The 13309-nt window shown below is 37.2% G+C and overlaps 1 protein-coding gene across 1 annotated transcript in view; it reads left to right on the forward strand.

The window, feature by feature from the left end:
- RORB (RAR related orphan receptor B) overlaps positions 1-13309 on the forward strand; it is a 143107-nt gene that overhangs the window by 93793 nt on the left and 36005 nt on the right. Inside the window, exons 2-4 of the mRNA XM_085213538.1 lie at positions 4294-4379; positions 8632-8773; positions 11591-11992. Coding sequence (XP_085069664.1) covers positions 4294-4379; positions 8632-8773; positions 11591-11992 — 630 coding nt within the window. The remainder of the gene's footprint in view (positions 1-4293; positions 4380-8631; positions 8774-11590; positions 11993-13309) is intronic.

The following is a 13309-nucleotide window of genomic DNA, read 5'->3' on the forward strand; positions in this document are numbered from 1 at the left end:
GGTTCGTTTTAAATGTATGAGAAGATTTTGTATTTACTTCCTTAATAGAATTCTACTCTTCCTGTAGTCCTGTGAGAATGAATTATGTTCCAGGTAGTAAACATAGTGTGTGTGGATTATTAATACTTGTCATGTAGAATTAAATAATTTTCACTCTGACTTTCCAGTTTGTCAGATATCATATGAACTTACAGGAAGTTCCCAGACTCAGTGAACTTTAACCCTATGTATAAATAGGAGATAAATACCACAGAGAGGAAGGACGATCCTGTGGTACTGATGAGCGAAGATAGAATTGTGATAAGAAGCAATCACAATGTAGTACGTATCCAAACATTATTAAGGGTTTGGGTGATGGTGGTTTTGCAGACTTTTATTGAGTGATACATCTCAAGACAGGATGAAAACTGACCGTGCTTGCTGAAAAATTGAACAAACGGGCAGTTGAGAACCTGTATTATTGCTTGAAAAAGGCAAAAACTGATTATTAAAGTAGAGGATAAGAGGGCAAGTGGAAAGACGTTAATAGCACAAGTAATTAGTTTTGCTGTTATGCTTCCTCATTTTTGGAAGATGATAAGTTGTTTCCATATGCTGCTGAAAGTAATCATTATGGCAACTTCACTATTAGTTAGTTCCCTTTGTATTTCAGTGTTCACGAGTCAGTACTGAATTGATGTATTTTGTACTTATGAGGAATTCAGAAGTGAACTGCTTACCTTATAGCATATAGATATGAGAACGATATGCAGTTCCCCAAACTGTTGGCCTGAGAGGAGAAGGAAAGAAGGAAAACAAAGCAGAATTATAGTTGTCTGAACAAAGATACAATGTGAAAATGCGTAGTAGTCCCTGACAATCATTAAATCTGCAAAAGAAACCTGGTACAGTGGGTGTTAATTACAGTAATTCAAGATGTTTTGGGGAATACAGTGTCTTCTTTTTCACCCAGCCTGTACAACTAATCACTCTAGTTTTCTCTTATGAACCCTTAAATTGTTCTGCTGTCTTATGAACAAAAAGAAATGCCTAACAGGCAACAGCAGAGTCTACTTTTCCAAACTTCCTCAAGTGCTTTCTCTGTACTGAAGATACTGCATTTTCTGTGAGCTTTCTAGGAGCACTGGTAGCAATTTTCTAGAGATCCTGTACTTACTAATTTATAGAATGGTTAATTTTGAATAAGAGTTTGAATTAATTGAAGAATCAGAAGCCTGGAGTATTTATTTCATATTAATTGAAAACCAGAGCCATCACATTTAGTGACCTGATCTAGAAATATTTATCTCTAGTGTAGTGCTTATAATTACAAGTCACGTATGGAATTATTGATTGCTCGTAGTAATGAGCACTCTGCTAAATGCAATGTGTGTCACAGGATCAATACTTCTGTCTCTGTTCCTATCACTTACAAATAGTATATGCAAGTCACATTAAAATACCTTCAAACTGTTTTTATTTTTTTCTTCCCTTGTCATTACTTTTCCTGAAGACCTCCTCATCTTATCACAGTAGTCTCTGCTTCTGACATTGACATATGTCTTTGAACTTTTCAGCAGTGCCAGATCCCAGAGCCTAGCCATGCAACCTCCATATGACTCTCAAGCAGAGATCTGTGAGCAGTGGTTTCAACTGTCCTCTGAAAAAGCAGTACATAGAGGTGCATGTTGAAATGTTTTAATTACTGCAGTGGGACTAAGGAACAGAAAATTTTAAATGAGATCAGCCTGTCAAAATTACCAAGAAACTGAGGCTATGTTCTATGCGGAGTTTCCTTTGTTTTTATGCGTTATGCTTGGATGGCTTGTGCATATTAGCTTCTTAAGAAAGAAAGAAAGAAGTAAATCTACCTCTCTTGGTCTGCAAAAACAAAACAGGATACAGACACTAATCCAAAAACTGTGGATTACACAGAAAATTGCATTTCTAAATATGAACTTTCTTAAGCTCAAGGGCAGCCAAGATTTCTGCCTGGGTTATCCCCACCCAAAATATATCAACAAAAAATTGCATTTTCCTACAGTAAAATTCATATTATCCATCCTGACTTCTGGGCAGTTGAAAAAACTGGTTTGCTTGTCTAAGCTAATATTTACTTTTCCTAGAAATGTGCTTGATCAGAGAGAGTATCTCAGGAAAGTGAGCTGAGAGTGGGAAAATGAAGTTTCTTAAATCATCCATAAACGACCCTCATTCCTCCTTCCTTTGGGGTATAGTGTTACAGGGGAATAATTACTGACATATAAAAGAGGCATATTAATGTTCACCTTTAGTGTTTACCTACTCTAAGTAATTTCCATGGAATGGGGGATGCAGTGTACCTGTCAGTCGGAAATGTGACTCTGTAGAACTGTTCTGAGATTTGGTTGTTTAACTTCAAGGTGGTAGGAAGGAACTCATACAAAACTGGTCTCCTGGAAGGAGTAATAAATAGTATGGGCAAAATCCAGATTGTACCGTTATAACATCCACAACACAACTATGCTTAGCATATCTTATTTAGTGCTGTCATTTATAAATAAGTGTTCTCCAGCATTTGTAGATTTTTGTGCACCAACAGATTTGAAACAGGATGTTTGTTTTAGGATCAATATCTGAATTATTATCTTGTTTCCCTGACTACCAATCCATTTTGGAGTTGAACATACTCAACCGAAGTACTAAGGGTACCCCATAGTAATCCCCCCTAGCATGCAAGATCTCAGCTGGGCTGCCCAAGTATTTGATGAGTGACTAATGTTGCAGTGAACTGCGGATACTGCAATCCTGAATATGGAAGATATTGTCTTGGTTTTAGCTGGGATTTAGTCAATTTTCTTCATAGTAACTGATACGATGCATGTTTTGGATTAGTGATGAAAATACACCAATGTTTTTTTTTGTTGCTGAAACCTGCTTGCACTGAGCAAAAGACTTCCCTACTTCTCATGATAGATGGGTGTGTGCAAGAAAGCGGAAGGGAACGTGACCATTACAGCTTACTCCAAATGAGCAAAGTATCCATGCCATACATATAACATTGTACTTAGCAATAAATGCTGGGGGAAAAGAAGTAGTAGGGGGAGATGTTAGGAGTTTTGTTGTTTACATTCCCAAGTAGCCATTACATGTAATGAAGAAACACCTTCTGGAAGAGGATAACATCTGCCTGCCAGTGGGAAGTAGTGAATGAATTATTTTTCTTTGCTTGCACATGCAGATTTTGCTTTACCTACTAAACTGTCTTTATCACAACCCATGAGTTTTCTTGCTTTCCTTCTTTTTATTCTCTCCCTTATCCGACTAGTGAGCAAGGAGCTTTGTGATGTTTGGATGCCTACTAGGATTAAACCACAAGCAACATCTACCAGTAGTACTAATCAAGCATGATAGTTACAAGTCGTGAAAGAATTGAGGAGAACAATGAAATCACAGAGGAAAACAAATTACTGGAAAGAAAATAGATATATTTTTTTTTTCTCCTCAGTGCTTCTTTCTAGAATCAGGCAAAGTCCCACCACGCATTCAGGGGTGTGTGCTCTTACACTATAGAAAACAGAAACTCACAGGATTCTAAGTAACTGAGGAAAGAAAATAGCTATGTAAGTAAAAGAAAATATATATAGAAAATAGCAATTTCCTAATTATTTGGTTTATAAAAGGATCTGAAACACATTCATAATCCAACATTTTCAGATAGAACCTGTCTCTCCCATCACACAGCCATTGTGTACTTAATCTCAGTCTGTGGGTCTTACCTACCTCTGCTCTGATTCTCAAGCAAATAGTTTGAAGTGGATGAGAGATTAAGTGGTCATTTACAAGTTTGTCTCTGCCAGTGAGACTTATCTTTGTATGTTTTTAACTCATAATCTGAAGGATATGAAAACTTCATCATGTCTACAGGTCTGTAAAATGCATCAAAACATTCCACAAAAAACCACCTCAGCAAAATGAAGTGTAAAGTCATGAATATTGTAAAAGCATAAGCAGGAAAAATCCAGATAATTATTTAGAATCTCTAATGATTGTCATTAGCAATAATGATGATAAAATTAACAAGTAGAAACAAAAGAGAATAGTATGAGTAAAAACTATCTAATCATGAGACAGCTTGAACTGTTGAAGAGTTTTGTAGGGAAAAGTAGATAGATAATGTGAATCAATTAAAATCTACCAAATCAAAGTATTCAAAAACACACAGTACAATAAAAAGCAGTTTCATATTTTCAGGGGAGAGAGAAGAGATTGTATGTGAAGAAAGAAAGAAATGAAATAGAATTATATACTCAAAATGTTTGTCTTATTTTTCAGCACAAATTGAAGTGATACCATGCAAAATTTGTGGTGATAAGTCCTCTGGAATACATTATGGAGTCATCACATGTGAAGGCTGCAAGGTATGGGATTTTAATACAGCATAGTCATCAGCATCTGCATTAGCCTCAGGCATCTGCGTACGTAATAATACACTCTTACACTCTTTCAAGCAAGTAATGCCAAAGGCCATAAAGTCTGCTGCTTATATACATGCATTTCATGCCCAATTTTACTGGTTGCTCTTCTTTTCATCAAATAGCCTTTAGAGTTACTTCCTCTTTTGAAACATGAATTAATCACATCTGATGCAGTATAAGTGCTAATAAAAAGGCAGGAAACTCAAAGTCACACGTTAAATAAGCTTGAGAACTGGATTTTTTACCTTGTTTCCTATACAGCCTGAGCAGCATTAGAAGTTGGTGTGATATCTCAGTTCAACATCTTAAAATCTCACAGGTGTCAGTTTAGTCCTATTTTATACCCTTTGTATTCTCTGCAGGCCAAATTGTGATCTCCAAAAGAAAAAAAATACCTTATATGATGACATTATGGGTAGTGTAAAAGGATCCTTTGCTTTCTTCCTTATAGGCTCAGCATAGTGGAATTGTTTGGAACAGGAGGCTAGACAAAAAAAAAAAAAAAAAAAAAAAAGGCATATTAGCATATTATCCCAGACATTGGCTTAAATAACTCTAATGAGTCACCAAGCGAACACAAGAAAGGTTTTCATTTACAATTTTAGAAAGGCTCTGTGCTTTTTGGATCTAAGGGATTATACCACTGCTTATGGAACACCAGATTTTTATACTACACGTGTTGGTATTCCAGCTTTGACTGTAACAATGAAGTTGTAAAGATGAAAGGCAGCATCTATAGTTTCTTCTACATAAAAACTCACAAGCCGGTACTTTCGAAAGTGCACAGATAATTGTAGAGTGAAATGGAAAGTCTCTACCTGCTTAATGCTTTATGATATTTCAGAACAACTAAAAAATCTATCAACATTAATAAATTCATCCATAAACTTATTCACTAAGCAATGCTTTTAATGCCAGTGTGTTAAGAAGAAATATATTCTCAAAGATCTGATTTCTTTCAGAAATTTTAATGATTTTAAATGAAAAGCTTACCCTGTGACACTGTCTTATTGTGAGACTGGACTGGAAATAAGCATCTTACAACAATTACATGAAATGGGATTGTACTAATAGATTTATTACTTTAATGTTGGCACAAAAGTGACAGGAGAAAAACATTTTGAGCAGAAAAGGAACATCTCAACTCTGCATCCAGCTCCACAAAGCACTGAGGGATACGGTCTCCTGTAGATTGATCAGGCTTAATGCTAGCCCTTGTGTGTGCCTCAAGACAATATTCTTAGCACTATGTGGGGACCACTTATTGAGATAAAGAGCTTTTCTTCCACTTACAGCAGTTTTAAATCTATGGGTTTTGTGCCAGTTTTGCAGTATCACATCAATTAGTCTAATGCTGTTTTACAAGCCTCTTCTGAAAAAATATGTCAGCCTTCACATCAGGTCCAATGGAGAGCATCTCCTTCTGCAAGAGCTCTTTCTTCAGTTAAGTACTGTCTCAGGCAGTGCAGCACAGCTCCTCTTTGCCCAGCAGCTAAATAATAAATATTTGTTCAGCCCATATACTAATAACTGGTCATTTCTAACTCCTTTTGTCTGAGCGCATTAGAAATCTGAACTAATTAAGAAGAAGGAGGCCAGAAGGGCTTCCACAAGACCGCGTGCATTAAGCCAGGCACCACAGGGCCTCAGCATTTCAGGAAATGGCATCAGAGAATTGCACTGCCGCTGGCAATACTACAGACTCCAAAAGACAGGAAATCCTTTCACTCCATGCCTCTGCATTAGTTCTGCCACTGCAAATGCTTATCATAAGCACTTAAGGGGCATTGTAAATGCTACAGATGTTTCACGATGCACACTTGTATAGGCTGAGCAATGTGCTGGGTCCTCTAAAGAAAATGGTGGCTCTGCCATCAGTCATTGGGGAAAGAGTGAAACTCAAAGACAGGTCTCCATCCCATTGTTTCTGTGACTCCTTTTTTTGATGAGAGGCTTCTTATTATCCACAGCACAGCAAGGGTCTAGAGGACAGTTTGAGAGGCCACTCCCTTCTCAGGCTGTCAGTGATGGATAAAGTGAACTGTTTAAGATGCAGAAAGACTGTTGTCAGAACACTGGGAAACTTGTCTTTATGTCCTTTAACTCCTCAGTAATGAATTGTGTTCTGCTTCCCTAAAAAGGTATTATTCCCAGTAAATATAGCCAATGTTATGTAAAAATCTCCTTTGAGATGAAAGGTTTCTCTGTAAGAAAGCATTTAGATCTTTGCTGAAAGAACAGAGCACAAAAGTCTCTTCAGAGAAATAAAGTACCTGCTATAGATTAACTTCATTACATAACCCTTGATTTTTTTCTAAGAGGGGCAGTGATGGGAAAAAACAAACTCCAGTAGGAAGAGATCGAATTTAGTGGGAAAAATACACAAATAAACTCTTGTGAGATCAGTCGTAATAAAAACAGTACTACATGATAAGACACAGTTGATGCTAGATGGTTGTATGGGTTATTTTAATATAATACATTTCTTCTCTCAAATCTGTATCACATAAGAACTGCTAAAATCTAAAGCAGAAAATGTTCCTCGTGTCAAAAACAAAATTGGCTGTAAGATTCAACAAGTAGATAAAAAAAAATCTGCAATTGTCATCCATCTAGCAATAACATTAAGCTCATCTCCACGGCTAAAAGAAGGTTTGGTCAACTAGGATCAGGTAAGTCCACAATTAAATTTTCCTGAGAGCTTCACTAAGGATATCCATGCAAATCATAAACCTTAATTTAATAGTCACTGTATATTGTAATCACTGATAAAGCCAGTATGGGCCAGATGAAGTAAGCTTTTCTGGACTCATCAATTTCAGGAACTATGCTGCTGTCTCCCTGGTGGAGCATCATGCCTATTGTCCACTACTGACATTTCGTGCCACCCTAATTTGGTTCTCAGGGACTGAAGTGGGACTACAGGCACTACCTGTAGCATGAAAATCGAGTCCTGTGACAACATCATCCTGTTGTTTTCCCACTCCTTTTCCATCAAAACTCACAAGAGTTGTAAATCCCATCCCTTATTAGTATATTCTGTCAGCATGAACAAGGATAACAACGGTTTTGCCTGATGAGTGCAGTCATATCTCCCTTTCTGACTCCATGAGAGCTGTTTACAAACGAACACGGAAAGGCACAAGCACTTTGGTGTCACTTCTCCCAGTGACTGCTGCATGCTTTCCCTTCATAGCTTCTTGCAGGGCTGGGCCATCCTTCATCTCTCCCACTACACAGCCATGCAATTACTTTCTTCTAAAGCTGCTAAGTTTGCCAATTAAATTCTTTTCTTTGTTTCTCTTTCTCTCCCTCTCTCAACTCACTGATCTTCCTGTGCTTTATTTTACAGGAAAGAAAATAGTATTATAAAATGCTTTCTCCCTGATTTCATTTTTGAAACTCTCGGTGCTGTTAGTGGCATTTAGGAGCTCATAAGTCATTAAGAATGAGTTCTCACCCTCTGATATTTAGCCAAATAGGCCAGCAACAGGGCAGAAAAACCCTTTAGGATATAAAGTATCTAACTGTTTTTAATAGATTAAATGGTTAATGTTATATTCCATTGATATGGAAAATATCTTTACTTTCTCATGGTAGTGTCTAATGGTGTTGCTTTCTCCTTTGTGTGTCAGATTTACCTGATACAGCCATTAAATCCTAGTGCTTTTGTAATGTTTGAATTTGAATTACTTTTCACTCCCAAAGTGTATGCTCTTTCCAGATCAGATCAACATTTGTCAGATTAAATTAAATGGCAGACTTCAGCTTCTAATGCTATGTATAGCCAGTGCCGGATGTTAGAAGTTTCTTTCAATAAAGATGGAAAATAGTCAGAATAAGTACTTTAATGTTATCTGTTTACCAATGCTGGCAAGCTTTTCATTTATGAGTGGCAAGAATTAGATGATCCATGGTAGTTATTACACAATAGAATACATTCTGTAACTCTATACTATTTGTCCTTTAACAAAGTAGTATTATATTCTTTACTGTACAATTACAAATCCTCCTTATGATGAGTAAACGCTCTTTAATTTCACTGTACAAGGCTTGTGCATCTGCAAAGCCATAGCAAAAATAACATTATGCTACATGAGAGCTTGCATGGCTGTGTGTCTGTGTGTAGTTTGCATGTGTGTGTGCACATATACTCACATGGTAATACTATGTCTCTCTTCCTCGTTGCTCCTAGGGATTCTTTCGAAGAAGTCAGCAGAACAATGCCTCCTACTCCTGCCCAAGGCAGAGAAACTGTTTAATTGACAGAACCAACAGAAATCGTTGCCAACACTGCCGACTGCAGAAATGTCTTGCCCTGGGAATGTCTAGAGATGGTAAGGAGTCAGATTCTTACTTCATGCCTAAATCCTTTGAAACTCTTCTTCTCTGCTGCCTTACTTAAACTCCTGTAGATTTCTAGAAAAAGAGAGAGGAGAAGATCCTTGCTTTGTAATGTATACACTGTGAGACACAGATCTTCAGTTAACAATGGAGGCTATATTCATGAAGAGGGTGGGAAGTTAGCAAAATGGAAAGCAACGTTAGATTGGAAGTGAAAGAGTTGGAAAGGTAGTGCATTGTTCTGATCAAAATCACAAAGTTATCTCTGGAGAGGAGGATTTATATTCCAGTTTAGATAACTTTTTATATTAGCAACATTAAATACTGACGTGAGGAAGCATCCCTTTCCTTGAGATCTCTAAAGATCTGTGAGAGTGAGCAGGCAGTTTAAAAAGAAAGGTACTCCTTGATACTGTTTTTTCACCTTTTATTTTATTCCAAACACTTGACTAAACATTTTGCTTTGTGAAAAAAAGCATTTCACTGGTGCATTGCCTCCTGTCCATGTCTGGATCACAGGAAAAACATTTCATTACTTATGCAATGGCTGTCCAGCGCACAGTCACATTTGAAATGGTCAGGGAATATGAGAAGAGAATGTTCTGTCTTTGAAAGCAGGTTACATTTGCTTCAGCAAGGTCATATTAGCTTTGATTACCTGGCAGAATTTGTTCATAAAATTTGTTCTTTGGAATTAACAGGCATTGATGAAGTTACTTAAAGACCTATTTCATAAAATAGTTCAGATTTTATAAGCTTGCTTTCATTTGTAATAGTTCTTTTCCTACCTCACTGTGTTTCATGTATCACTGAAACAACTTGCTCACCGTCTCAGCAGACTGAGAGGGGCCCTGCTGTCTCACCTTTAATTCATGGAGTTCTTTTGGGCTTAGTATGAAGTATACTTTGACATCTTAGCTTTGCTTCTTCCCAGAAGGCACTGTAGTAAAATTTCAGTAATTTAACAGCATGTACTTTCCCAGTAAAAGTAATACTTAGCAAGTATTTGAGATATCACAGAGGTATTTAACTCACAGCATTGTCTTCCCAACCTGTAATGCAGGGACTGCTGCGTACAAAGAGGGATTCTTCTGTCAACATCACTTTCCTCTCTGATTGTTGATGTGAGAGTGTTTATACTTAATGATATGGAGAGCTCTTGCAAGTTTAAAATAGCCTGCATGAATTTTTTTTAACAGAAAAGTTGAATGTGAATTTTACCTCTCAGCCATGTAACAGATTCATTTTTATCATGCAGAGGCAGGATGCTAATTGACAGCAGCTGGAGAATCCAATTAATGAATATCTAATGAGAGTAAACTGTGGGTGTTTGTTTTTATTACTCAGACCCTACATTTGAAGAGAACACGCAGTTGTATTTCTCAAAATCCAGTCATTATATATTGTCCATAACAGTGTGCAGTGCACACTGGTTGCAGAGCACCCAGTGTATATGTGAAGACTGTGTGGAGGGCTGCAAGTAAGCTGAAGCTGGTAACAAGAAAAACAAATCTCAAAGTAAAGAAATACAAATAAACTGAAAGGCTATCATCCCCTCAATTTTATGCCATTTCCTTCTAGTAGAGTTCTTTTCCTTTTCTGTGTTTTGTTGTTATTGTTTGGGTATTTTTTGTTCTAAATATATATATATATATATATATATATTTATATATTTTAATGAGCATTTGTAGGCTCAAAAGCTTCTGGAGAAATATAACTGAAATGCAGCTAAAATGGGAACCAAGCCACTAATAAGTGTGATAATTCTGAACTGATCTCCATTACAAGTGGATGGGAAATAGCATTGGAAAATAGTCCTCATAATACATAAAATAAGTATTTCCAGAGAAATGTCCTCCTATCTGTTCTCTGATAATTCTGCTGAATGTATCTTAATTGACAGTTTTCATGTTTCCTAAAGCATGATTAATAGCTACCTCTTCTCTGAGATCTCAAGATCTAGGCCAGTAGAAACCCAGAATTTAAAGGGAGAGAGAAAAAAAAAGAACAGATAATCATCTGTGACCACTGTGTATGTAGGGTATGTATTTACTCCTTGTAGTTCCACAGCAATCAGACTGTCATTTCTGAAAATTTCAGTCTCAATGTAGTGAGGCCTATTCCCAGGGACAGTGGTTTGCACTCTGATGTTTTCCTGCCCTTCTCATTAGAAGGAATGCATGGATTTTGTGCATGGAGATTATGTAAATTGATTGTGTAAATCCCTGAGACTTTTTTCTGTGAAAAAGATGACATTCATTTGTGCTGTTTACCTTCCAATCTGCTATTTTCCTCTAGGTTCTAAATCTAACCTGCAACATTTTTTTAAAAGTGTGAAGATAACACCCCATTGAAAGAATGTGATAATAGGGCTGTAGGGCTTGTTTTCATCCAGAGTACTAATCCTGTTAGCACACAGTTTAAAGGTTTGTGGAAAGTTTGTGAAATGCAAGGACTATGAATCTATAGACTGTGTTTTTCATATAGCTCTGGGTTGTTTTTGGGTGAACAGAGAGATAAGAAAAGGATGCATCAACTTTTTAACATTCACAGTAGAAAGTGAGTTGCCTGACCGAGGCCCTCCTGTCAAGTAAGAGTCACTGTCAGCTTGTAAATCCAAGCAGATAATAGCTTTTCCTTTGTGAGATGAATATGGCAAAAAGTTCTGCATCCTCTCTCTTTCAAAAGAAAAAGATAAGTTTCCTCAGCAGAAGTGATGCTAAAAGTGGATATCAAGGGAGCAGTGGTGTTGAGGGGAATTGAGAAGAAAAGAAACATGACAATAGCTTGCACTGTGCTTTGCTTTTCAGCTGTGAAATTTGGAAGAATGTCCAAAAAGCAGAGGGATAGCTTGTATGCTGAAGTGCAGAAGCACCAGCAGCGATTGCAGGAACAGCGGCAGCAGCAGAGCGGTGAGGCAGAAGCCCTTGCCAGGGTTTACAGCAACAGCATCAGCAATGGCTTGGGCAATCTGAATAATGAAACGGGCAGCACCTACTCAAATGGGCACGTCATCGACCTGCCAAAGTCTGAAGGTTATTACAACGTGGATTCTGCCCAGCCTTCTCCAGATCAGTCTGGGTTAGACATGACTGGAATCAAACAGATAAAGCAGGAACCTATCTATGACCTCACCTCTGTACCAAACTTGTTTACCTATAGCTCTTTCAACAATGGGCAGTTAGCTTCGGGGATATCCATGACTGAAATAGGTAAGGAAAATTATTATTTCTCAATTGTGATGTGTAAATGTAAACCAGATTATAATATTGTTTTTATTAAAATATTATATAAGCATTTTATATGTAATCATACAGTAATTAACTGTTCACAGCCATATACATGTGTGCACACATACAAGGACAAAAGGAAAGAAAATCAGTCTGACAGTAATTGACACAATATAGAGTCAGTTTTAAATAAGCTCTGCATATTATTCCATTTCTTAAACTAAGCAGTTTATGTTCCCATTTATGAAATGGGAGCAGCAAAGCAGGTGATGAATCAATCAGAACCAAGTGATAATTAGTAGTATGGCACTTGCTTCAAATGCGATCATTACTAGGAAGCTTAAATGATGTCCTCAGCTAGCCAGCCATATTCTCATCAACACTCAGAATCCCCATAGCAGCTAATTCGTTGTCAAAAAGAACCATTTCCCTGCTTCTGGTATGTAGGTATACATGAGCAAGCTGTCTAATCTCACAAACTCAGCTAGGGTGAAGGTAGTTGTGAGGCTATCTCCACTTCTCTGCTTGAATGCTTTGGAGAAGCATCTGTCCCTTCATTTCTTCTTTGAAAAGATGCAAAGAGACCTTTCTTAGGTAAGTATCTAATTAGGTTAGATAATACAGTTTGAAAGACTAGACGTGATTCTTCTGTAAGAGATTTGTGTTTGTCTACTGCCTCTGGTCTTATCTCTCAAGCTTAACTAGGAATACTACCTCTGTTATAAATAAATGTAATAAAAGATTTGCATCTTAATTTGGCACTTCCCACCTTAACAAGTGAAGTAGGCTGATTCAGCTGCAGTTGAGGATATAATCAAAGGGCAACCCTTTTCTAATGGGATTTAATTAAAAGGAAAGAGGAAGGAAAATAAGAAAAAAGATGAAAAGATGTTCAAGAGCACTCATAACAGAAGAACTAATGTCGCATCATAAATACCCTCTAGAGCTCTGACCTGGCCTTACTGCCTCATGAATGTATGCTAAGATGTTTAAATGTATACATGTAGTCAGACTTACAGTTAGTCCTGGTGATTTGACACATCACTGTGCCCATGTTTGTATCCCTGTGACATGTTCTAGGTCACGTTTGGTTTAGGCTGTCCAATAAAGACCTATACCCACAGTGTAGTAGTACAGAGGATTAGTGAAACATTTTGTTCACCTTCTTTTTTAGTTCTTCTGGTTATATGAATAGTACTCAAAAGGGACTTGTACTAGTCTCAGTCCTGGAACAGTGGTTAACAGAACAAGGAACCATCTGAGGAACAATTCTAACACTTATGGGTATTGTTCCCAGAG

This window comes from Meleagris gallopavo, chromosome Z, assembly GCF_905368555.1.
Source record: "Meleagris gallopavo chromosome Z, MGAL_WU_HG_1.1, whole genome shotgun sequence".
Classification (NCBI taxonomy): domain Eukaryota; kingdom Metazoa; phylum Chordata; class Aves; order Galliformes; family Phasianidae; genus Meleagris; species Meleagris gallopavo.